This window comes from Stegostoma tigrinum, chromosome 9 (assembly GCF_030684315.1).
Source record: "Stegostoma tigrinum isolate sSteTig4 chromosome 9, sSteTig4.hap1, whole genome shotgun sequence".
Taxonomy (NCBI): domain Eukaryota; kingdom Metazoa; phylum Chordata; class Chondrichthyes; order Orectolobiformes; family Stegostomatidae; genus Stegostoma; species Stegostoma tigrinum.
The window spans coordinates 94,682,968-94,710,172 of NC_081362.1; the positions used below are offsets into that span (position 1 = coordinate 94,682,968).

At 43.6% G+C, this 27,205-nt stretch overlaps 1 protein-coding gene across 1 annotated transcript; it reads left to right on the top strand.

The window, feature by feature from the left end:
• Window positions 1-10,865: 10,865 nt before the first annotated feature.
• On the top strand, window positions 10,866-26,194 carry oprm1 (opioid receptor, mu 1). The gene is made up of 3 exons (XM_048536776.2): window positions 10,866-11,391; window positions 19,674-20,026; window positions 20,707-26,194. Exons 1-3 carry the CDS (start codon window positions 11,117-11,119, stop codon window positions 21,237-21,239), a joined length of 1,161 nt encoding a protein of 386 aa, XP_048392733.1. The 5' UTR covers window positions 10,866-11,116; the 3' UTR covers window positions 21,240-26,194.
• The last annotated feature ends 1,011 nt before the right edge of the window (window positions 26,195-27,205 follow it).

Genomic DNA, 27,205 nt, shown 5'->3' on the forward strand with positions numbered 1-27,205 from the left:
CAGATTAAAAGCCCAACACTGAAGGAGAAAGACAGATGGCACGGAACAAAGAATTTCACTGCAGTCATCACAACTGGTCAGGTACAGTGTTGGAATCTCACACCTGAACTGAAGATGACATTAAGGTTCAACAGCAGCACTAAATGTAGGCTGAGAGGAGATTAAACCCCAGGAGATGGGAGACAGTGGTGGAGAGTAAGGTGATAGAGTGAAAGCTGACTCAGTGAAGACTAACTGAAAAGGAAAGGGTTTGTGTAGATAATGACAGTAGTGATCATTGCGTAGATGACTTGTGGCATTGAACGGAGTACAGGAAAGTTTTACCAGGTTGTCTGCTGGGAATTAAGCTACATTTCTATCCCACATTTACCAATTATCAAAGTGGGTCTCCTGGGACACTGGCCCCAATTTCTGGATGGCTAACTCCAGTGACATTACAAAAATACCATCTAATCCCCATTACAATAAGCTCAACTCAGCCTGAAGTATGAGGCCACAATGAGGTGAATGAATTGGTTCCACTTGTGACAGTGTCCAGTGGGGGGGTACCATGCATGTGGTTGAGGATGAAAACAGTGAGTCTGGCATCTCTGGTTCTTGAATTGATGTGACTCATTAGTGAAAATGACTAGCTCTAGAGAAAAAGTACTATGAAAACTATTGGGCCCAAAGGCCCATAAGGCCCGTCAATCTAAATGGGCTGCTTTCTATGATGTTAAAGGAAGTAGAGGCACACGTAGTAGATGCACTGGAAGCAATCTTCAAGGATCCTGATACTCTGGAAACCCTCAAACGATTGGAAAACCACAGATGTAACACCACTGTTAAAAAGCGGAGACAAAAAGAAGATAAATATACAAAGGTTAGCTTCGCATCTGTCTTTGAGAAAATGTTAGAATCCTTTTTAAAGGGTGCATAGCACAGCACTTAAAAACATATGGTGTAATCAAGCAGAATCAGTACGGTTTCATGAAGGGGAAATTATACCTCATAAAATGATGGTATCTTTTGTTATCTACTCATGGGACATCAGTGTCACTGGGTGGCCAGCGTTAATTGCCTTTCCTCATTGAGAAGGTGGTGTTGAGCTGCTTTCTTGTGCCTCTGCAGCCCCCGTGTGCTGTGGGTTGACCCACAATGCCCTTCGGGAGGAAATTCCAGGATCTTAACACAGTGACAATGAAGCAATGGAGATATATTTCTGAGTCAGGTTGGTGAGTGGCTTGGAGGGGAACTTGCAGGGTGTGGTGTTCCCAAGTATCTGCTGCCCTTGTCCTCCAAGATGGTAGTCGTGGGTTTGGAAGGCGCTGTCTAAGGATCCTTGGCATATTTCCGCAGTGAATCTTGTAGGTAGCACACGCTGCACTGCTGCTGCAGTGGAAGGTGTGTATTCATGAGTTCAGCAGGTAATGTTGAAGATAAATGAAACATTGGTGCTTATTTTTAAAGGGAATAGAATGCAAACAGGAAAGGTCTTGCTAAAACTAGAAAAGGCACAATTCAGTCCACATCTGGATTCCTGTGGGCAGGCTATGATTGAGAATTATTCACAGTTAATGCTCTGGAAGCTTGACAAAGGATGAATTGAAATTCCTACATTATTTGTAGTGGTCTGATATTCATAGGAACATTTGGAGTAGAAGGAAGTCATTCAGTCTCTAAAGAAAATTAGTCATGGCTGATCATGACATCAACTCTATTAGTCCACCTTACCTTAATATTGTTCAATAAACATGTTGTTGAAGTGAAAAAAATAACTGTGGATGCTGTAAATCATCAACAAAAACAGAAGTTGCTGAAAAAGCTCAGAAAGTCTGGCAGCATCTGTGAAAAAAGGTCTGAGTTAACGCTTCAGGTCCAGTGACCCTTTCTCAAACTCTGCTTTCCCAGCAACTTCTATTTGTGTTGCTGAGTTATAAGTAGGACTGAAGGAAAGAATTTCACTTAGTCCAAAAAGTAAAGCCTTTTTAAAAACACTTTGTGTATCTTTATCCAAAAATATAGCTTAAATAAGTGGGCACCTAGCTTATTAGCTTTCCTTACACTGACATCATACTGCAAAGTTGCGCTTTGATCTGAATGTTTCAACATGTTCAAGCTACAGAGAAATTGTTAAGTTGATTCATATACTTGTACAATAAAAATCAGATGCACAGTGATCAATGTGATTGTGTTCAGACTGTTCAGGATTGGCTAACAGAGAATTCAATACTAATAAAGCTCTACTACTTCAAGGGATGTGTAGAATTACCCGGCACCCTGCCCCTCCCTCCCCCATTTCATGATGCCATATTATCCAGTGTGATGGTGAAGCACAAAGATCAGAGAGGTTCACATGTCTAACAACAACTTGCAAGAAGTCTGGCAATCCTTGCTGGGAATTTTTAATAAGTTTCTGCTGACCAAAGATAATAGAGGAATTGGGAAATAAAATCAGACAACGATCTTATTCCAGCAGTATGTTCAGTGGGAAAAGTGCACAGCTGCACAAAACCCTGGTTCGGCCACATCTGGAGTATTGTGCCCAGTTCTGGTCGCCTCATTACAGGAAAGATGTGGAAGTGTTGGAAAAGGTGCAGAGGAGATTTACTAGGATGAGTGATAATGGGAACTGCAGATGCTGAAGAATCCAAGATAACAAAGTATGGAGCTGGATGAACAATTTCAACCCCACTCCGAAGCCTCTTCCAGGGATGCCTAACCTGAAGAAGTTACCCTCCTCCCTCCGGACCAACCTCAGGGAATCTCTCTCCCACTGCAACTCTCTTGTATCTTGTTTTCTCTCCATCTTCGGTCCGCCTCCCCCTCTCTCCCTATTTATTCCAGTTCCCTCTCCCCATCCCCCTCTCTGATGAAGGGTCTAGGCCCGAAACGTCAGCTTTTGTGCTCCTGAGATGCTGCTTGGCCTGCTGTGTTCATCCAGCCCCACACTTCGTTATCTTAGAATTACTAGGATGTTGCCTGGAATGGAGGGAAGGTCTTACGAGGAAAGGCTGAGAGAGCTAGGACTTTTCGCTTTAGAACGACGAAGGATGAGAGGTGACTTGATAGAAGTGTACAAGATGATCAGAGGTATAGATAGCGTGGACAGACAGAGACTTTTTCCTAGGGTGGAGGTAACTATTACTAGAGGGCATAGTTTTAAAGTGAGTGGAGGCAGATACAGGAAAGATGTCAGAGGCAGGTTCTTTACTCAGAGAATGGTCGGGGTGTGGAATGCATTGCTGGAGAGGGTAGTGGAGTCGGCCTAATTTGGGGCATTTAATAGGCATATGGATGATAGTGCAAGGTAAGGGTGGAGGTTAGATAGACCTTAGGTTTAGGGCAAAAGTATGGCACAACATCATGGGCTGAAGGGCCTGTAGTGTTCTATGTTCTATGTGTAAGAATGGGCAAAAAAAGAATCAATTTCAATACAGACATCCCAGGTAACTCAGCAACAATCAGTATCCAAACATCCTGATGAATAATGATTGGTTAACTCTGTGGGTAGCACTCTTTCCTCTCAGTCAGAAAGTACACATTCAATTTGTACAAAAGTTCAAGACATTAGCATTAAATTCCAGGATGGAAGCAAAGTGCAATACCGAGGCAAAACGGCAAGGTCAGAAGTACAGTCTTTCTGAAGAAACAGTAAATCAATAGCCTAATAGCAACCTGAAGAAGAACAGGACATTATCCTTCTGATGAAGAATCACTGGATTCAAGAGGTTAATTCTGCTTTCTTCCCACAGACGCTGACCGATTTGCTGAGTTTCTCCAAAATGTTCTGTTTTCGTTTCAGATCTCCAGCATCCAAAGATCTTTGTTTCATTACAGGAGATTATCCTTGGCATCTTGGCCAATATTTATTTGGGATAGCAGATGGAAAGTAATTAGGTAAATCTCATACACCTCCACCATGGCTCTGCCATCTTTGCCCTGAGTCTTTACGGATTATGTTCGAGGAGCTGCATACTTGTCAATTACAAATGATCCTGAACTAGCAGAGATTAATAACCTTGCGCAGAGTTGGCAGTATACTTTCGCTTGGTACAAAAACGAGATTAAATTGATCTACTTCAATTATTAGAATTGAGGAAAGCACCAGGCATAGTGTGAAACAACTTTCAAATTCACCAGGAACAGCAATTAATCATGGCAAAAGAAAAACAGTTTCCAGTCTTGCCCATGACACCAACATCCCATGAAAGAATGTTTAAAAATCCAGCCTGTGGCTGCAACAGACACAGACCAATTTCATTTGCCAAGCATACATTACAGAAACTGAAAAATATGTAAGTATACAGGGTTAAAAAGTGACTACTTGAGATGTTTATTGAAGAAGTTGATAGAGAGACATCCATGAGTGGGGGTGAAAGCTGTTTGGATCACAAAGCACTTCCTCAGTCCAAAGGATTGGTGAAAATCTTGGAGATTTTCCCCTCAAAACCTCTGAGTGATGTGGGTATAAAACTAAAACCAAAATTTAAAACTAAGACTCTTTCTATTTAGCTAGGCAAGCGTATTAAGAGATACAGTATGAAATAATATTGCAGTTGAGATTCACCTCACCTACAATCTAACCGATGGCAGGGTATAAGCATCCAGTACTGAACAACTGCCTTCTATTCCAGTAGGGGAGGCAGTAATGAAGTGGTGATACCACTGGACTAGAGATCCGGAATCCCAGGCTAAAGTCAAGGGAACTTGGGTGAAAATCCCACCAAGCAAGATGGTAAATTCAAATTCAACAAAATCAACAGAGGATTGGCCTAATGACGATTGTCATAAAAACCTGTCTGGTTTACTAACCCGTTTAGGTAAGGAAATCTGCCATCCTTATCTGATCTGAACTAGCTGTGACTCCAGACCCACTCTTAACTGTCCCATGGGCAATTATGGATGGGCAATAAATGCCAATGTAGTCAATGCATGAACTAAAATTTTGCAATGTGGGGACCAAAACTATGGCCTTTCCAAGGTTCAAAACAAACTTAGCCAAATTAAAAGATTCAGAGAAAATAGTATGCCAATTATTGTGCACAAGAGATAGATGAACCCGATCTCCAGCTGTCCTGACCAAAGCCAAAGATGCTCCAATAAAAATTATTAGGTTCAGCATGAATGAACAATTCATTGTGTACATTGGCTAAGCCACACACCTGCCATTTCTCACTTTGAACTTCTCCAAAAAAGTAGTATCTCACAGCCATATTATTTCTGTCAGTGACAAATAACACAAGTTAAAAGAAGAATATGATACAAAGTCTATTGCTAGAATTTTTCTCAGTCATGGGAAGTGACATTACTGCCAAGGCTAGCATTTTTGGCCCATCACAAACTGCCATTGAGTTTCTCTCCCCTCTTCCCCAAGTGAATGCGAGATCTTTACACCTCATATTCCAAGCGAGCTAACCCTGATAAATTTCTCATCATAGAATTGTACAGTGCAGAACATGCCAATCTGCTCTATCTCGTCTCTGCCAGAAATTTGAAAGATATTTTTGATTAATCACACTCATTAGGAAATATCATTGATGAAGCACTAAAGACAGGAGTCCTTGAACGAATCATCTTAATCTGCTTCATCAAGGGCATTCCCTCTGTCATAAGGTCATAGCGGGAATGTTCGTTGAAAAGATTGCACACCATAAAGCACCACTTATTACTCATCAGAAATAGAAGCAGTCCACATCCAAATGCTGCAAGAACTGGACAGAATCCAGGTTTAGGCTGACAAGTGGCAAGTAACAGTCACATCTCTCAAATGCCAGATAATGACCATCTCCAACAGGAGAAAGCCTAACAACTATCTGTATACATTCAATGATATTATCACCTCTGAATTCCTCATGACCAACATCTAGGTTCTAACAATTGATCAGAAACTGAACTGAACCAGCAATTCAAATACAGTGTTTGTAAGAGCAAGATAGAGACCAACTCACCTCCTGATTCCCCAAAGCCTGCCCACCATCTGCAAGGCGTAAGCCAGGTGTATGATGGAATGTTCCTCACTTGCCTGGTGAGATAAGCTCCACCAACACTCAAGAAGATTGACACCATCCAGGACAAAACAGCCCACTTGATTGGTACCACATCCACAAATAATCACTCCTTTCATCACTGAACCTCAGTAGCAGTGTGTATGGCCTGCAATGATATATGTCAGAACTTCACTAAGCTTCCTTAGACAATACGTACAGCTCCCACTTCAAGTCTGTCACCATCCTGACTTGGAAATATATCACCATTCAGTATCACTGTCTCAAAATCATTCCCTAATAGCACTGTGGCTCTACCTACATCAAAGGAGCTACAGCAGTTCAAGAAGACACTCACCATCTCCTCTTCAGGTGCAATCTGCTTTAAAATGCCTCTTAATGTTTATTGCTTTGATCCATATTTTGATCATTTGTCCTCGTATCTTTGTAGTTGAGTTGGTATCAAATGTTACTTTGTAATCCTCTTCTAAAGCACCTTGTGATCATTTCATTTTGATACAATTTGCTATATAAATGTAGAGTAATGGAGCTGTACAGTATAGAAACAGATCCATCAGTCCAATTTGTCAATGCTGATTAGATATCCGAAATTAATCTACTTCTATTTGTCAGCATTTGATCTATATCCCTCCAAAGCCTTCCCATTCATATACCCTTCCAAATGCCTTTTAAATGCTGTAATTGTGCTAGCCTCCACCACTTCCTCTGACAGCTCATTCCATATATACACCACCCTTTGCACGAAAAAGTTGCTCTTTGATCTCGTTTAAAGCTTAAACTTATGCCCTCTCGTTTTGGGGTCCCTCACCCCGAGAAGAAGTCCTTGTCTACTCATCCTATTTATGCCCCTCATGATTTTATAAACCTCTATCGGGTCATCCCTCAGCCTCCGACGCACCATGGAAAATAGCCCCAGATTATTCAGTCTTTCTCTATAGCTCAAACTCTCCAACTCTGGCAATATCCTTGAAAATCTTTCTGAGCACTTTCAAGTCTCACAACATCCTTCCCATAGCAGAAAGACCTGAACTGAACACAGTTTTCCAAAAGCGGCTGAACCAACGTCTGGTACAGTCACAACATGACTTCCCAATTAAGAGATAACGAAGTGTAGATCTGGATGAACACAGCAGGCCAAGTAGCATCTTAGGAGAACAAAAGCTTATGTTTCAGGCCTAACCTGAAGAAGTTACCCTCCTGCCTCTGAAGAAACCTTTTCTGATGAAGGGTCTAGGCCCAGAACATCAGTTTTTGAGCTCCTAAGACGCTGCTTGGCCTGCTGTGTTCATCCAGCTCCACACTTTGTTATCTCGGATTCTCCAGCATCTGCAGTTCCCATTATCTATGACTTCCCAATTCCTGTACTCAATGCACTGACCAGTAAAGGCAAGCACACCAAAGAACTTCTTCACTATCCTGTCTATCTGCGACTCCACTTTCAAGGAACTATGAACCTGCACTCCAAGGACTTTGTTCAACAACACTCCCCAGGGTCTTACCATTAAGTGTATTAGTCCTGCCCTCATTTGCCTGTCTAAAATGCAGCACCTTACATTTATCTGAATTAAGCACCATCAGCCACTCCTTGGGTCATTGGCTCTTCTGATCACCATCCCATTTTTCTCTGAGGTAATGTTCTTCCCTGTCCACCACACCTCTAATTTTGGCATCATCTTCCAATTTACTAACCGTACCCCTGATGATCACATCCAAATCATTTGTATAAATGATGAAAAGTAGTGAATTGAGCAGCAATCCTCCTGGCACACCGCTGGTCACAGGCCTCCAGTCTGAAAGGTAACCCTCCACCACGTCCCTCTGTCTCCCACCTTCGAATCAATTCTATGCCCAAATGTCTAGTCTTCCTTGTTTTCTGTGAGATCTAACCTCCCTAAACAGTCTACTCACAGAACCTTGTTGAATGCCTTACTGAAGTCCATATAGATCATGTCCAATGCTCTGCCTTCATCAATGCTCTTTGTTACTTCTTCATAAAACTCAATCAAGTTAGTGAGACATGACTTCCCATGCACAAATCCATGCTGACAATCCCTAATCAGTCCTTGCCTTTCCAAATACATATAAGCCCTGTCTACCAGAATCCTCTCCAACAACTTGCTCACCACTGATGTCAGGCTCAGTGGGCTATAGATCCTGGCTTTTCCTTCCCACCTTTTTGAATAAGAGCAACAGATTAGCCAAACTCCAGTCTTCCAGCACCTCACTTGTGGTTATTGATGACAGAAATATCTCAGCAAGGGGCCCAGCAATCACTTCCTGAGCTTCCCACAGAGTTCTAGGATACACTGGATCAGGCCCCAGGGATTTATCCACTTTTATGCATTTTCAGGTGTCCAGCACCCCCTCCTCTGTAATATGGTCATTTTTCAAGAAGTTGTTCTTTATTTCTCGAAGTTCTTTAGCTTCCATAGTCTTCTCCACCATAAACACTGATGCAAAATACTTGTTTAGTGTCTGATCTATCTCCTGTGGTTCTACCCTTAGGCAGCCTTGCTGATCTTTAAGGGCCCTATTCATTTGCTGGTGACTCTTTTGCCTTAATGTATTTGTAGAATCCCTTTTGATTCTCCTTAACTCTATTTGTCAAAAGCTACCTCATGTCCCCCTTTTGGCTTTCTGATTTTCCTCTTAAGTATACTTCTACTGGATTTACTTAATCCCTGCAATCGATACCTGACATATGCTTCCTTCTTTATCTTGACCAAAATTTCAATTTCTCTAATCATCCAGCATTCCTTACACCTACTGACCTTGCCCTTCACCCAAACAGTAACATACTGTCTCTGGACACCTGGTATCTCATTTTTGAAGTCTTCCCATTTTTCAACCATCCCTTTACTTGGGAATATCTGTCCCCTATTAACTTCTGAAAGTTCTTGCCTAATGCCATCAAAACTAGCCTTCTTCCAATTTAGAACTTTAAACTTAAGATCCAGTCTATCCTTTTCCATCATTATCTTAAAACTAATAGAACTATGATCACTGGTCCCAAAGTGCTCCCCCACTCACACCTCAGCCATCTGCTCATAATTTGTTGTTAAACATTATAACTAAATCCACTTTCGCTGCCCTTTCAGAATAGTCCATTCCAGATCACAACAACTCACTACATAAAAGAAAATATGATCATTTCCCCTCTGGTTCCTTTTTCAATTATCTTCAACATCAAAAAGAGAGTAGAATGACAAAGTTGAATGGAACAAATCTCTACACAATAAGTTGCCAATCACTCTGTTTCAAAGAAATCAAGTATGTGATAGAAGGTAGCAGATGTCTTTCAGAATTCTCTACCTGTTCTCAATGGCAAGCACCACTTGAATGAGATTAAATTAGTTCCATGTCTTAGCAAAGCTATCTTCCTCTCTCCCCGCATAGAATGACTCATTCTCAGTCTTCAGAACTATCTGAGATCAAGAAGGAGAATTTTGTTGCAGCCTTTTGGATGATGCATGTCACTGAGGTTGCCTGAGGAAGTCAAAGATGCCTTTAACAATCTCAATGAAACTTTGCCAGGCAGACATCTACAACAGAGAAAGCAAAGCTTTCAAATCTAAGAGGGAACTAAGAAATGTGGGTAGTCCATAGCAGGTTGCTGAACATGTAGGAAGAAAATAGGCATGTCACTGAGTTTGGGGGGAGGTGGAAGGGTAGATAACCCATCACCCTGTGTTATCAATGATTTGGTGGATAATGTTGTTATGTCTGCGTCAGAAGGTTGTTTAGTTCAGATTTCAAACTGCTGGCCTTGAGCACATGACCTAATTTGACACAGGCAGTGCTGAACTACCAAAGTTCTGCTTTTCAGGTATAACATGCAAAAAAACAGGCGAATATAAATAATCTATGGTTATTTCAAGATGCTTGTGAGACCATGTTATACATAAATTGACTGCCTTGGTTCCTTCATTCTAATAGTGACTACAAATTTTAAAAAAACTTCCTTGATTATGAAATGCTTTGGGATGTCCTGAATCCCTGAAAGATGCTATAGAAATGCCAGTCTTCCATTAATTTTCTTTTAACTCAGATGGTTTGCATCCTCCAAAGTGTCAAATCCTTTGCATTTATCTTACATAGTTGTTTAATGACCTGCAAGTTACAGATCCTGCACCTATCTGTTCAGGAAGGTTTGGGGTGCACAGTGTACAGCAATGAATGATTGTGAACTGTTCTCTTCTCAAAACAGTAATCTCCACACATTCTAAGGATTCACATAAGTGGCACTTAATGAATATGGCAGTCAACTGCTTGATTATTTATATGAAAATTTCCTTGTAAATGTCAACGGAAGGAAGCCACAGGGCCAAGGACCAGCCACAAAGCACAATAACCCACGTGTCATGATGAAATGACCGTATTTGTGACTGTGGCAGAAACTGTCTGTTTAACATAATAAACCCTTTTCCAATCACCCAACTGTGCATCACCTTCAACTGAAAATCCATTCCAATGTCTTCAATTCCATTGAATCCCCAGCTCCCTCCTGGATGAATTTCATCTCACTGTATCAAGGGCTGACTTCTCAAGCGTCATGGGACAGAGCTATTGCTGAGGACGCTTTAGTTTAACGCCTCTCTCTCTCTGTTCTGTGTCCTTAAACCCCATCCAGTAACTTCCCGGTTGTTCGGACTCCTAGCCCCCGTTGCATTGCAGCCGGCGTTGTTTCAGCACCATGGACAGCGCAGAGCCCGCTCCGGTGCTCAGTTGATACCTTTAACTGATACTGCGGCCAGGTGCTGGCTCCGACACTCCAATCACAGGCGAGGGGAATGGGGAGGGGTTGACGTCAGCCCCCTCCAATAAAGCGGCGAATCACGTCCAGAATAAAAAAAAATCAGACGAGGTGGAGATGGATCAACCAGTGCCACAGACAGCCTGGATGCCCAGGCACCAACAGTGTTCCCTTCGCATATAACGTGAGGAACGCTGAGCTTCTCGCTACTGCTGCCCTGAGTGAGCTCAATTCACCCAGAGCATTGCACTGACCAGGAGGTGCGTCGCACTTATCACATCTGAGGATCTGCTGAAGTTTTGAATCAACAGTGCTCCTTTTTTTAATTTGAAAAAAATCCCTTACGTTCTGCTAAAAACAAAAGAAAAACATTGCAATGGAGCTACTCGCCCAGCCCTGCATTGATCTAGCTGCCAACGGGTCCCAGCTCTGCCAGACTAGCCTGACCACCATGAATTCCAGCCTGGGCTCAGCCAACTGGTCATATCTCTGCATCAACTCGAGCTCGAACCCGTGTAACGGCACCGAGAACGTCCCTCTGAGCAAGAGTTCGGCTTCAATCATCATCGCCATCATCATCACTGCTCTTTACTCCATTGTCTGTGTGCTGGGACTGGTGGGCAACGTCCTGGTCATGTATGTGATTGTCAGGTAACGTACAGTCTCAACTCCAAGACATCCGTCCTTCCCCTCTCGCTGCCTCTCTATCTGTGTGTCTTTCCGTCTGTCTGTCTCTCTCTCTCTCTCTGGCTCTCTCGCGAAACCTCTGTCAGCATCAATGGATTTTGACTAGAGTACCATCTCTCACTCGCCTCACTTCATTGATTGGTAGTATTGGCGTCTAACTTCAGTACAATGTTCTTGTTTACATATAAGCCAATGTGCATAACCTTACGAACTACTGCACATTCAATGTTGATGCATGGATTTGAGAGGTTCGGCACAGTTCAATTTCGTAGAGATGAATTGCGTGAATTTCACGTTAATAACTGCGTATCTGTGGACTGATTGAATGTTTATGGATTAATAGCTGTATTTAATAGATATCTGTGGGGCGGGATGGGTTTGCCACTTGTCTTAGTTGCTCAAACAGCGCCATCTAACCGGTAAGTGTGGGAATGCAGCGTCTAAAGAACCCTCAGATGGACCCTCGTTTCAAATCGTGCAGTCAATCCTCAACGTACATTTTTACTTCTTTATAAACTCCTTTCTCACGTTTTCAATAGGAACTACCTTTAAGCGCTCCTCAAAACCTAATTACAACTCCTCCACTCTCCTCTCACCAACACCTCTCCCCAACCCCATCCATATTCACTGGTGAAACTCTAGTGCTATCCCTGAGGGAAGGACAAAATTGACATCGTGACATACTGATAGAGAAAATCACACATGCTTCCTCCTTTCAACCAACTGCATTCTAACACCGGCGTGGCATCCAACTCCACCCCAGTCTGCAGACCAGGTCATCAAGAGCCGAAGGAAGATGACACAGTCTCAGGCTATCAGCAAATTTGAATGACTCGATATTTCAATCTGAGACAACAACAGAGAATGCCAGAAAAACTCAGCAAATCTGGCAGCACATCCGTAGAGAGAGGATCCGAGTGAATAGTTTGAGGTTCGTATGACTTGTTCACACCGAAAGGTGCTGCAAAAAAGGTTCTTGTTCTCTTTTCCTATTCTCGAGTAATAATAGCTCTATTACAATTTAATAACCATCCAAACCCACCCACCACTCAATATCCTTTTTTTTAATTCACTCATGGGATGTGGATATAGCTGGGCCAGCCAACATTTATTGCCCATCCCTAGTTGCCCTTGAGAAGGTGGTAGTGACCTGCCTTCTTGAAACAATGCTGTCCATGTGCTGTAGATAGACCCACAAAACCCTTAGGGAAGGAATTCCAGAATTTTGAACTAGTGACAGTTAAGAAACAGCAATATATTTCCAAGTCAGGATGGTACATGGCTTAGAAGGAACTTGTAGGTGGTGATGTTCCTATGTCCTTCTAGATGAAAGTGGTTATGAGGTTGGAGTGTGCTGTCTGACCATTTTTGGTGAATTTCTGCACTGTATCTTGTCGATAGTACACATTTCTGCTTCTGAGCATCAGAGGGGAGGGGCGTGGATGTTTGTGGATGTCATGCCAATCAAGCAATAGACAATAGACAATAGGTGCTGGAGTAGGCCATTCAGCCCTTCAAGCCAGCACCACCATTCATTATGATCATGGCTGATCATCCACAATCAGTACCCTGTTCATGCCTTATCCCCATAACCCTTGATCCCACTATCTTTAAGACCTCTATCCATCTCTTTCTTGAAAATATCCAGAGAGTTGGCCTCCACTGCCTTCTGGGGCAGAGCATTTCATATATCCACCACTCTCTGGGTGAAGAAGTTTTTCCTCAACTCTGTTCTAAATGGCCTAACCCTTATTTTTAAACTGTGTCCTCTGGTCCTGGACTCACCCATCAGCGGAAACATGCTTCCTGCCTCCACAGTGTCCAATCCCTTAATAATCTTATACGTCTCAATCAGATCCCCTCTCATCCTTCTAAACTCAAGGGTATACAAGCCCAGTCGCTCCAATCTTTCAACATATGATAGTCCCGCCATTCCGGGAATTGACCTTGTGAACCTACGCTGCACTCCATCAATAGCAAGAATGTCCTTCCTCAAATTGGGAGACCAAAACTGCACACAATACTCCAGGTGCGGTCTCACCAGGGCCCTGTACAGCTGCAGAAGGACCTCTTTGCTCCTATACTCAATTCCCCTTGTTATGAAGGCCAGCATGCCATTAGCTTTCTTCACTACCTGCTGCACCTGCATGCTTGCTTTCATTGACTGATGTACAAGAACACCTAGACCTCGTTGTGCTTCCTGGATGGTGTCAAGTTTCTTGAGTGTTGTTGGGGCTGCATTCATCCAGGCAAATGGGAAGCATTCCATCACACTCCTGATTTGTGCCTTGTCGATGGTGAACAGGCTTTGGGGAGTCAGGAGGTGAGTTATTAATTGTAGGATTCCTAGTATCTGATCTGATCTTGTAACCATTGTGTTTATGTGGTGAGTCCAGTTGAGTTCAATGTTAATGCCAAAGATGTTGATTGTAAGGTCACACCATTAAATGTGAAGGGACGGTAGTTACATTGTCTCTTATTGGGAATTAGCTGGCATTTGTATGGCATTAATGTTACTTGCCACTTGTCGGCCCAAACCTAGACATTGTCTAGATCCTGTTGCATTTGGACATGAACTGCTTCAGTATCTGAGGAATCGCAACAGGTTCACCAATGATTGCACATCTCCTCTTCTAACTTTATGATGGAGAATAGATCATTAGTGAAGCAGCTGAAGATGGAAGGGCCTAGGACAGTACCCTGAGGAACTCCTGTTGCGATGTCCTGGATCTGAAATGGCTGCCCTGCAACAACCACAGTCAGTACCTATGTGCTGGTATGACTTCAACCTGCAGAAAGTTTGCCCTTTGTTACCCATTGACTCTAATTTTCCTAGGCTCCTTGGTGCCATTATTCTTTTCACAAGACATTTCCTTGCTCTCTAACTTTACCTTGCAATCAATGACAATTGATTGACTTGAACTGCAGGATGCTGAATCTCTGTTTGAAAGGGTAGTGTAGAAGGAACTTTATTGTTTTGTCCTAGCAAACATTCCCAGGGAAAATTGCAGGTTAACCAGTGAAGGAATCTGTCTTTTCAATGAGATGTCAAATGGAGGCATTACCCAAACCCTTCCATCTGCTCCCATATGTAACAAAATAAGTCATGACACTTTTTCAAGCAGGTACAATGGGAAAGATGATCTCAGTGATCTGATCAATATCTATCTATCCATCAATCAATGTCACAATCAAAAACAGATTATCTGATTGAGAGATTGTAAGAACTGCTGATGCTGGAGTCAAAGATAACACAGCGTGGAGCTGGGGGATCTCAGCAGGCCAGGCAGGATCAGAAGAACAGGAAAGCTGAAGCTTCAGGTCCAGCCCCTTCTTCAGAAATGGGGGAGGGGGAAGGGAGCTCTGAAATAAATAGGGAAAGCAGTGGTGGGTCTGGGGAAGGCAGGTGGGATGGTGATAGGTGAGTGCAAGTGGGCAGTGGTGGGGATTGATCAGTGAGGTGGGAGGAGCAGATAGGTGGGAGAGAAAACGGACAGGGATGAGAGGGAGGTTTGGTCGTGGGATGAGGCCAGAGGTGGGGAGATTTTGAAACTAGTAAGGCCCGCATTGAGACCATTAGACTGTAGGCTCCCAAAGTGGAATATGAGGTGCTGCTCCTCCAGTTTCCGGGTGACATCGTTGTGACACTGGAGGAAGCCCAGGGTGGACATGTCATACAAGGGTTGGGAGGGGGAGTTGAACTGGTTCGTGGCTGGAAGGTGTTGTCATTTGTCACAAACTGAGCTCAGGTGCTCCAACGTGATTCTCCAAGCCTCCGCTTGGTCTCACCAATGCAAAGGAGGCCACATCGGAGCAACAGATAAACCACATTAGCGGGTGTGCAGGTGAACATCTGTCTGATGTGGAAGGTTTTCTTGAATCCTCTCATCCCCACCTCCTTGACCTGTCTGTCTTCTCTCCCAACTATCCACTCTTCCCATCTCACTGACCAAGCACCACCATTGGCTACCTGCACTCACGCATCAGCATCCCACCTACCTTGCCCAGCCCCACCCCCCTCTCTATTTCAGAGCTCCCTTCCCCTCTTCGTCATTTCTGAAGAAGGGTCCTGACCCAAAACATCAGCTTTCCTGCTCCTCTGGTGCTGCCTGGCCTGCCGTGTTCATCCAGCTCCACTCAGATTATCTGTTTGTCTTTGTGGGAGCTTACTAGACACACATTGATGGTTACATTTCCAGAATCACAACAATAATTGCAGTTCAAATGTGTTTTGTGGTGTCCAGTATTCATGAAATGCACTATTTACATGTAAATATATATTTCCTTTCTAATTTATGCTGTGCCTATACAAGAAACAGGAGTAGGCCATTAAACTCCGTCAGCCTGATCCATTATTCAATAAGATCATGGCTGATCTGATTGTGGTCTCAATTTTTCGACCTGGGCCTTATGCCTTCCACAACTGCCCATAACACTTGACTACCTTGTAGATCAAAATTCTAACTCAGTCTTGAATATGTTCAATGATCCAACCTCCACTGCTCTCTGAGAAAGAGAAATCAAACATTTGAGAGAAGAAATGTCTCCACATCTCAATCATAAATGGGAGACTTTTTTTTAAACTGATTCTCCTGGTTCTAGACTCCCCACATGGTGGAAGCATCCTTCAGTCATCTTCTCTGTTGAGCTTCCTCAGAATCCAATGTTTCAATAAGATCACTTTCATTCTGCTAAACCCCCATGAGACTATATCCAACCTGCTTGTCCTTTCCTCTTCAACAATCCTTTCACCACAGCAATTAGAGAGAAATCGTGTAAACATTGAGAGTCGGGAATGTTTCCCCTTTAGAATCCTTCAATTGTTCTTCAGTTCTAAGGAAGAGTCCGATCAGATACAAACCTTTCAGTCTGTTTCTCTCTCCACAGCAGCACAGTGGCACAGTGGTTAACACTGCTGCCTCAAAGCACCAGGGACCTGGGTTCAATTCGGGCGACTGTCTATGTGGAGGTTGCACATTCTCCCTATGTCTATGTGAGTTTCCTCCAGGTGGTTCAGTTTTCTCCCACAATCCAAAGATGTGCAGGTTGGGTGGATTGGCTATGCTAATTTCCCCATAGCGTCTAGGATGGGAAATGTAGGGATGGGTCTGCATAGGATGCTCTTCAGAAGCTCGGTGTAGACTCAATGGGCCAGATAGCCTGCTTGTAGGGATTCGATGATGATCCAGCCAGACCTGCTGAGTTTTTCTGAAATCTTCTATGTTTGACCTTGGGACCACTTGATGCCTAATTAACCACATTTTAGTTGCTTCAATTAAGCACAGAAATGAAACACATTAATCCAGGTGTGATCTCACCAATGTCTTGTATAGTTATAGCAATATTTCTTTACTTTTATATTCCACCTCCCTTGCAGGAATGGCCAACATTCAATTTGTACACCCGGCACCTTCCCCTGCAACCGCAGGAAATGCTACACTTGCCGCCACACCTCCTCCCTCACCCCTATCCCAGGCCCCAAGATGACTTTCCATATTAAGCAGAGGTTCACCTGCACATCTGCCAATGTGGTATACTGTATCCATTGTACCCGTTGTGGCTTCCTCTACATTGGGGAAACCAAGCAGAGGCTTGGGGACCGCTTTGCAATACACCTCCGCTCGGTTTGCAATAAACAACTGCACCTCCCAGTCGCAAACCATTTCCACTCCCCCTCCCATTCTTTAGATGACATGTCCATCATGGGCCTCCTGCAGTGCTACAATGATGCCACCCGAAGGTTGCAGGAACAGCAACTCATATTCCGCTTGGGAACCCTGCAGCCCAATGGTATCAATGTGGACTTCACCAGCTTCAAAATCTCCCCTTCCCCCAACGTACCCCAAAACTAGCCCAGCTCGTCCCCTCCCCCCACTGCACCACACAACCAGACCAGCTCTTCCCCTCCCCCCACTGCATCCCAAAACCAGCCCAGCCTATCTCTGCCTCCCTAACCTGTTCTTCCTCTCACCCATTCCTTCCTCCCACCCCAAGCCGCACCTCCATCTCCTACCTACTAACCTCATACCACCTCCTTTACCTGTCCGTCTTCCCTGGACTGACCTATCCCCTCCCTACCTCCCCACCTATACTCTCCTCTCCACCTATCTTCTTTTCTCTCCATCTTCGGTCCGCCTCCCCCCTCTCCCTATTTATTCCAGAACCCTCACCCCATTCCCCTCTCTGATGAAGTTTCTAGGCCCGAAACATCAGCTTTTGTGCTCCTGAGATGCTGCTTGGCCCGCTGTGTTCATCCAGCTTCACACTTTATTATCTTCAATTTGTCTTCCCAATTACTTTCAGCATTTTGATGCTAACTTTTTGTGATTCATGTACAAGGACATCCAGATCCCTCTGTAATGCAGCATTCTGAAAAAAATGTCATATCGAACTCAAAATGTTAACACTGCTTCTTGGTCCACAGATGCTGCCAGATTTGCTGAGGTTCTCCACAATTCTGTGTTTAATCTTGGGAGCGTTTACTGGGACAGTGTGTTGACAGCTTCACTCTATCTCATCTATTGTGGTACCTGTCCTAGGAGATTTTGGTGGGACAATGTGGAAGGAACTTTATGATATATTTAATCTGTACATTACCTGCCCTAAAAGTATTTGACGTGAGCAACCCAGGGGGACCTTCAGTTCGTATCTAACCTGTGCTGCTAATGAGCTGAGTGTACCAGGGACTAACTCGTTTCAGGATAGTGGTAAGGTGATGACTGGAGAAGAATTTTGTTGTAATTCCCTGAGTGTTCACAGTGGTATGCACTGGCCTATGGGTACTCCCATAGAAAATGCTGGAGAAACTCAGCAGGTCTGGCTACATCTGTGGTGAGAGAAACAGAGGTACCATTGTGAGTCTGATATGACTTCTTCAGAATTAACAAAGAACTGAAGGTTTCTGAAGACGGGTCATACCAGGCTCAAAATGGTAACACTGTTTCTCTCTCCACAGATGCAGCCAGATCTGCTGAGTTTCTCCACTGAAAATTAATGGTACAGTGGTCAGTGAATACAGTCATCAAATAGTACAAAGAGACCTTGGTCAGATGGATCAATGGGCCAAGAAGTGGCAGATGGAGTTTAATTTAATAAAATGTAAGGTGTTGCATTTCAGTAAGGCAAACCAGGGCAGGATATATGCAGTTTATCATAGCGCCCTGGGCAGCCTTGTTAAACAAGATACCTAGGGTGCAGTATCAGAGTTTCTTGAAAGCAGTGTGCACATTATCAGGGTAGACAAGTTGATGAAAAAGATGGTTGGCGCTCTTGATTTATTGATCAGAGCATTGACTGTACGATTTGGGACATTGTGTCGTGGCTTCACAAGACATCAGTGGGGTCACATTTTAAATATGGCTTACAACTCTGGTTGTCTTGTTATAGCATCATAGAATCCCTACAGTGTGGAAGCAAGCTATTTGGTCCATTGAGTCCACACTGATCTTCCTAAGAGCATCCCACACTAACTCAGCCCCCTACCCTTTCCCTGTAACCTTGCATTTCCTCGGCACAAAGGGCAATTTAGCATGGCCAATTCATCCTAACCTGCACATCTTTGGACTGAGGGTTGAAACTTGAGCACCCATAGGACTTGGGGAGAATGTGCAAATTCTACGCACAGTTGCCGAAGGATGGTTATAAACAGACAAGTTAAAATAGGAAAGATGTTGTTAAACTAGAAAGGGTGTAGAAAATATTTACAAGAATGTTACCAGGACTGGAGGATTTGAGTTATAAGGAGAGGCTAGATAGGCTGAGACTTTCTTCCCTGGAGCATAAGGAGGCTGAGGGGTGACATTGTAGAGATTTATAAGATCGCGAGGATCATAGATAAGGTGAATACCCAAGTATTTTCCCATGCATAGGGGCGTCTAAGACTAGAAAGCATAGGCTTAATGTGAGAGAGGAAAGATTTAAAAAGGGCAATGTTTTCACACAGAAGTTGGTGCCTGTATGGAATGAGCCGCCAGAGGAAGTGGTAGAGGTGGGGACATTTACAACATTTGGACAGGGACATGAATAGGAAAGGTTTAGATGAATATGGGTGAAACACAGGCAAATGGAACTAGTTAAGTTTGGGATATCTGGTCAGCAAGGACAAATTAAGCCAAAGAATCTGTTTCCGTGCTGTAAGATTGTATAATTCTCTTTTCTGCATCCAGAGTATTTTACTTTTATTACCCATAGATACTCTTGTTGCTTATGTACTGACCTCCCGATATTTCACCTGCTTTGATTTTCAGGTACACCAAAATGAAAACAGCCACCAATATCTATATTTTCAACCTTGCTCTGGCTGATGCTTTGGCCACCAGCACACTGCCTTTCCAAAGTGTCAACTACCTGATGGGAACCTGGCCCTTTGGGAAGCTGTTGTGCAAGGTGATCATGTCCATCGATTATTACAATATGTTCACCAGTATATTCACCCTCACCACCATGAGCATGGACCGCTACATTGCTGTCTGCCACCCAGTTAAAGCTCTGGATTTTCGCACACCACGGAATGCCAAGATCGTCAACGTTTGCATCTGGATCCTGTCCTCGGCTATTGGGCTTCCCGTGATGTTAATGGCAACTACAAGGTTTGACAGTGGTAAGTGCCAGGCAATGGGTGCTCCAACACCTACCGTATCCATCCGATTCTCCAGAGGAGAAATTTCCCAGACAGCTCAGCCTTGCCAACAAAACCTGGTCACTGTAGTGGTCTCATTTCTCATCTTTCCCGTAAGATGGCATAGGGCAAGTTGCTTTGGAAAATCAGATTTAAGCGTCTTTAGAGTCCTTGGTTAGGTTTAAGTCTGGAGTACGAACATAGTGGGGTGGGCTTCCAATGGGTACAGCAGACCCCACAGGAGGTATCCTACTCTTACTGTCTAATGGCAGGCCACGCAGTAACAGCTGCTGGACTACTCCACCTCTATCTGCTGCTGGAATAACCGGCCTTACATGATCCCCACCTTCTGTGACATGGGAGACATGTTGGGGTAGGCGAGAATTGATGGAAAGATTACTTGCTTTTTTTTAGTTCTTTGGCTTATTATCACAGTTCTCACCCTGCCCTGGCCAGTACAGAGCTGTAATATCCAGCCCATGGGATTTGGAATCTCTATATTACTATGCAGAAGACTCCGCAATGATATAGGCCAGAAAAGATAGGCAGAAAATCTGGCCCTGCCCATCATCATAGAATGCTTGTCTATGTGACCTGTTATGGATAGCTGAAACAAATGGCCATCAAGCTACAGTTTGTTTTTAACCTTTTCACTCTTTCAGTTTTAGGAGTAACCGATTGTACACTGAAATTCCCACACCCTTCCTGGTATTGGGATAACCTCCTGAGGATCTGCGTCTTCATCTTTGCCTTCGTTATGCCAGTCCTGATCATCACTGTGTGCTATGGCCTGATGATCCTGCGCCTGAAGAGTGTCCGCATGCTCTCTGGCTCAAAGGAGAAGGACAGGAACCTTCGGAGGATTACCAGGATGGTCCTTGTGGTGGTGGCTGTCTTCATCATCTGCTGGACGCCCATCCACATCTACGTCATCCTCAGGGCCCTGGTGAAGATCCCATCCACCCTCTTTGCGGCAGTGGCCTGGCACTTCTGCATTGCCCTGGGCTACACCAACAGCTGCCTCAACCCTGTCCTCTATGCCTTCTTGGATGAGAACTTCAAGCGGTGTTTCCGGGAGTTCTGTGTGCCCACTTCCTCAACCATTCAGTACCAAAGCTCCAACCGGGTTCGGAACCACATCCGGGAGCTGCCATCCACCATCCACACGGCTGATAGGACTAACCACCAGGTATGACTAGGCATGCAGATGTCCCTAGAATCCCACTCGCACCAGGGAGAGGACCTCAACTCAGAACTCACCCAAATCACAACAGGACTGTAACACGGGAAAGACAGCCATTTGGGCTTCTGAGCTAATGCCCAATACTTGATTGTTGCCAGCGATTTCTCATTAATTAACAGAGAAAATCTTGCAATGGGAACCACAATCCTGTCCCTTCATATTATTCCTACCCCAGCCGCACCCACATCCCTCCAAATTTTCTTCCTCTCCTTTTCTGAACTGTGGCACTGGCGTGTAATCCAATATCCATTGCGAGTGGCTTTCCCTGCACATCATCCAAATGTCGCTCCTTCATATGCCAATAGTTACAATAGAGTGTTCAACCATGTGGGTCTGTTCTCATGCCAGAATTTCTGCCACAAGAATGTCAGGTTGAATACTGGAAATCTATCAGAAACAGGAACTCTGGCTGATACCAATCTTTTCACCCTGCTTCATCCTACATTCCACCCACCCCCACCGTCCCCAAGCCCCTGTCGATAAACTGTGGAATTCCCATTATAACTCCCTGTCTATACTCAGTTAACGGAGTACAGGTTTTAGGCTAAATGTCCATGGGGTCTTACCTACCATGTGCTGAGTTCAGTTTCACAGCACATATTTTTTATATTACTGGACCAGCAGAAAAGCTATGCCTGTTGGCTTTTAACATTTGCAAACCTTTATGTCGTTTGCTACTTTGTCCTTCGACTCCAGGAATATTTGCTCCTTTGTTTCGGATCCTTATGTAACAGCAAATCTCACCCCCCCCCCGCCACTGCATCCCAAAACCTGCCCAGCTCGTCCCCACCTCCCTAACCTGTTCTTCCTCTCACCTATCCCCTCCCCCCACCTCCAGCCGCACCCCCCATTCCCTACGTACTAACCTCATCCCGCCCCCTCGACCTGTCCGTCCTCCCCGGATTGACCTATCCCCTCCATACCTCCCCACCTATACTCTCCTCTCCACCTATCTTCTCCTCTATCCATCTTCGGGCCGCCTCCCGCTCTCTCCCTATTTATTTCAGAACTCTCACCCCCTCCCCCTTTTCTGATGAAGGGTCCAGGCCTGAAACGTCAGCTTTTGTGCTCCTAAGATGTTGCTTGGCCTGCTGCGTTCATCCAGCCCCACACTTTGTTATCTTGGGCTCTTCCACCTTGGTTGAGGTGAACCTGATCCATTCTAAGGAGGGAAAATGCAGGTCCTCAGTGGTAACTTGATTTCTAGCATGCAATGCCAACTAAATTATATGTACTCTGAAGGGAACAGAACAGAGATAATATCCTGAAAATGTTCTTTTTTAATAGCAGAAGGCCTTCAGTCTCAACATTTGCTCGTGAAATGTGAACCCTCCAGGTGAACTATAAAGTTGGAGCTTTCTCATTGAAATAGCCTCTGTATCCAGTGAGTGATGGAAATGACTGAAACAGGTTAAATCCCTGGTCTGGAGGAGACAGTGGCCTAATAGTAATGTACTGTACGAGCAATCTCGAGGTCCAGGTTAATGACAAGGGGACATGGGTTCATATGCTACTTTAAACTTTTTTAATCAATCTGGAATGATGGTGACCATGACAACTATTATGGGGTGTTGTAAAAACACACCTGGTTCACTACTGTCCTTTATAGAAGGAAACTTGGCATCCTTATCCAGGCTAGCCTGCATCTGACCACAATCCCATAACAATAATGTTTAACTGTCAAATATCCCTCAGTTCAAGGGCACTTAGGGATGGGCAACAAATCCAGTAATACCATATCTGATGAAAGAAACAAAAAGGGAAGTCTTTTCATCTGTGACAGGCATGGAGAAACTATAGTGGGTCTCAGTGCCCCAAGGTTTGGATTAAGGAAGAGAGAAGGGCTGGTAATCTGTAATGGAACTCGGTGAATGTGGGCTTAAACTCAACTGTGACAAATCCATGCCACACCCACCTGCTCATTGAATAGTTTTCCAGCTCTCACAGTCACAGTTTATCACAGGTGTGAAACATTCAGAGGAAAGAAGCGCAGCAAATACCAAGGCTTACCTGAAACAAGAGGCCATTTGGAAGAAGAGAAGACAGAAAATGTTGTTGTACATCATCTTGTGGTTCATGACTCACAATGAGGTTAAATATAACGTGTTCATGTTTCTGTTCAATTCTTTGCACCCACTTCCTTTGTGTTCCTCATAATCGGCACTTACCCGTGTGCAATAAACAGGCTTTTGACTTCATTGAAACAATGCACAAGCAATTATGACATAAACATATTAAGGAAATTCTTCAAAATAACATGATTGGGAGGAGAGGGATTATTATATTGTTTGCTATGCTCATTATTAAATTTCTTTCTGTACATTAATCACAACACCATTGAATTTAACTATTCCATTTTCACCAGTAGCTCAGTGGTTAACATTGCTGCCTCACAGCACCAGAGGCCAAGTTCAATTCCACCCTTGGGTGACTATGTGGAGTTTGCATGTTTTCCCGTGTCTGCATGGGTTTCCTCTGGGTCCTCTGGTTTCCTCCCACAGTCCAAAGGTGTGCAGGTTAATTGGATTGGCCATGCTAAATTGCCTATAGTGTACAGGAATGTGCAGGCTAGGTGGTTTAGCCAAGGGCTACTGGGGTGGGGTCTGGTTGGAATGGTTTTCAGAGGTTTGGTATGAACTTGGTGGAGTGAACGGCCCGCTTCAACACTGTAGTGAATTATGATTCTATGAGCTGTCCCTTACCGTGTGTTTAGAAATTAATGCCTTTTGGTATGTTCTGTGTTCTCCTTGTTCCAGCTTTCTATCTTTATCCGTTGCATTTCAGACACTTAATGTTCCCCATTGACAATTTTTCTTCTTAATGTTTTAGTCTCTCGCAATCTTGCCACAAGCCTTCCTCTTCAGAACTCCCACCTGTAATCACTCACCTCTTTTGATGTTAGTTGGTTGACACTGTTCTCTTACTTTGTTAATATTGAAGCACATTCACACATAACAACAGTGATACATCATCATTCATTGCTTGAGAAAGAGAGTGGAAAGGCTGTTCTTTCTCAGAGTTACTCCATTACTCAACACCTGTGCAGCCCCTAATGTTTGAAACAAAAACAGAAATTGCTGGCAGTCTGGCAGCATCTGTGGGAAGAAAGCAGAGTTAACATTTCGAGTCCAGTGACTCTTCAGCAGAACTGATGAAACGTTAACTCTGCTTTCTTCCCACGGATGAAGCCAGACCTGCTGAGTATCATCAGCAATTTCTGTTTTTGTTTCAGATCTCTGGCATCCACAGCTCTTTACCTTGTTTCAGCCCTTCGTGTTTGTCTGGCCCACTTGATTGGAGCCAGACTACCATTGCTTTGTCATATTAATACAGTCCAAAACAGTTGGTGAAGTAAAATACTTAAATACTAATACTTTTCTTGGCATTACATTTATTTACAGAATATAGCCTCACATATGTCTGCTTCCCATCTACCAATGCAGTGTCACCTCAGTCTCTGTTTATAATGTATCATCAATAAATATTAACAATATAAATAACAAGCCATTAGTAACTAAAACCCTGTCTTTTTCAATTATAGTGCCCTACAATAAAATAAGCTAACAAAGTTACAAGAAATTAATTTTGACCTGGTACCAGAAGGCAATAAATAGGAAACAACAACACAATGTACTCTAGGTACTGAAAAGAAAATACTGAAATAATAACACAAGAGCGGTTTCTTGCAGTATGGAACATGAGCATTGCTTTAACAAAAAATGCTGCAGAAAGATTTTGTCTTGCAGCCATCAGGACAGATGCGAGAATTTCAAAGGGGTCAACAATTTAAATTGCATAAGAAACAGGGTGCTGTTTGGTAAACAAACCAGAGTCCATTTGCCAACCAATCAGCACCCTGTTCCTCACATAGGATGGGAACCGTTGCTCAGTTCAAACTGTATTTCCATTTTGCTTCCTATTAAAGACCAAATTAACCATGAAATTAGATATTTGCTTTAGAGAAGGTGTAACAGAATTTCACTAGATTTCTTTCTGAAATTGTTCCAGTCAGAAAGCGTGACTTTGGAATTCTCAGCCTTCAATACACTCAATGACTGAGCATCCACATTTGGGTGTCGAGGTTGATAGGTTTATGGCCACAAAGGGCATTACAGAATATGGAGACATTGTCAGAAAGTGGGGTTGAGACTGACGATGAGCCATTGCCATCTTGAATGTTACAGCACAATTGAAAGACTGAATGGTCTCCTCTTGTTCCCATTTCCTATGTTCTGATATCAACAGACAGTTAACTTATGGGTTCACATATTCATACTTTACACATTAAATTTCTAGCAATGCCAATATTCATATTTTTCATAAGTCACCTTTGCCACACTGAATACTCTAAACATTTAACTAAATATCAAAAAGAAACAGAAAATATTAGACATACACAGCAGGTCTGTTGGTATTGGAAACAAGGAAAAAAACTATAATTAGGGATCAAACACACTATCACATCTATAACTATCTCACCGTTCCTTCACGGTTGCTGGGTCAAAATCCTGGAACTCCCTCCCTTACAGCATGTTGACCTACCGACAGCACATGGGCTATAGCAGTTCAAGAAGGCAGCTCCCCACTACCTTTTCAAGGGTAACTTGGGATGGAAAAGAAATGCTGGCCCAGCCATTATTAGACAGTTTATTTTTCTCTACTCATTCTTGAAATAGTACCATCGATGGGAAGGAGTCCAATAGAATTCCCAAACAACGGTAACAGAAGATGTTGATATTTGATTTTGACACAGTAGCTTTTTTCAGACTAAGGTTCAGGACTGTGAATTACCAAACTGAATTCTGTTTTATTGGTGATGTGTTCCGATTTGTAATAGAAACAAATGACTATTAACACTGGACCCACTAATTTTGTATATTAATATCTGTACTTTTCACAATTCAATGCATGCACGACTTGGTTTGATTTTCTTTGAAGTGATATTGCAGTAGAATAAACATATTATAAGATATATGTAATCCCCATGATTTCACTTACTGGTCTCTGTCAATGATCCATTTAAGGTCTATTTAAGGATCCTGTGACAAACAATGATTCCATCAACCCAGCTCTTCCCCCCCACCCACTGCATCCCAAAACCAGCCCAGCCTGTCTCTGCCTCCCTAACCTGTTCTTCCTCTCACCCATCCCTTCCTCCCACCCCAAGCCGCACCTCCATTTCCTACCTACTAACCTCATCCCACCTCCTTGACATGTCCATCTTCCCTGGACTGACCTATCCCCTCCCTACCTCCCCACCTATACCCTCCTCTCCACCTATCTTCTTTTCTCTCCACCTTCGGTCTGCCTCCCCCTCTCTCCCTATTTATTCCAGAGCCCTCACCCCATTCCCTTCTCTGATGAAGGGTCTAGGCCCGAAACATCAGCTTTTGTGCTCCTGAGATGCTGCTTGGCCTGCTGTGTTCATCCAGCCTCACATTTTATTATCTTGGATTCTCCAGCATCTGCAGTTCCCATTATCAATTATTCCATTTTTTTTCCCATCCTCAGGAATTCACAGAGTTTTGGAAGGGAGATGGAGGGATTAATGCATTGCCTACGGTGAGACTGAATAATGTTGATGGAGTTTTCCACATTAGTGTGCTGTTTCAGGAGGATGTTCAGGTACAGCAGAGCAAGTGAGGTTCAGGTCGTTTATGTGATGAAATAGTCATCATTTGCCTTGATAATGCCCAATCACAATAAAACTGTAGAAATTCCCCAAGGACATGTTCGATGGCCTTACCACTGAATTTAATTTGTAATCCTTCTCTCATTTGCCCATTGTGCCTGCGACATGGGCAGTCAAAAAATGCAATGCACTTCAGCGGCATCTCCCTCCACTATCACCTGCAAAAATGACAAGATGCTTTGGGTCCTACACCATCCTGACTTGGAAATTCCTCATTCTTCCTGGG

Bases quoted from the DNA above. Each gene is read 5' to 3' on its own strand.
- oprm1 (XM_048536776.2), top strand. From the start codon at position 11,117: ATGGAGCTACTCGCCCAGCCCTGCATTGATCTAGCTGCCAACGGGTCC. The intron at 11,392-19,673 runs GTAACGTACAGT...TTTGATTTTCAG, and splicing joins GTCATGTATGTGATTGTCAG to GTACACCAAAATGAAAACAG. The intron at 20,027-20,706 runs GTAAGTGCCAGG...TCACTCTTTCAG, and splicing joins AACTACAAGGTTTGACAGTG to TTTTAGGAGTAACCGATTGT.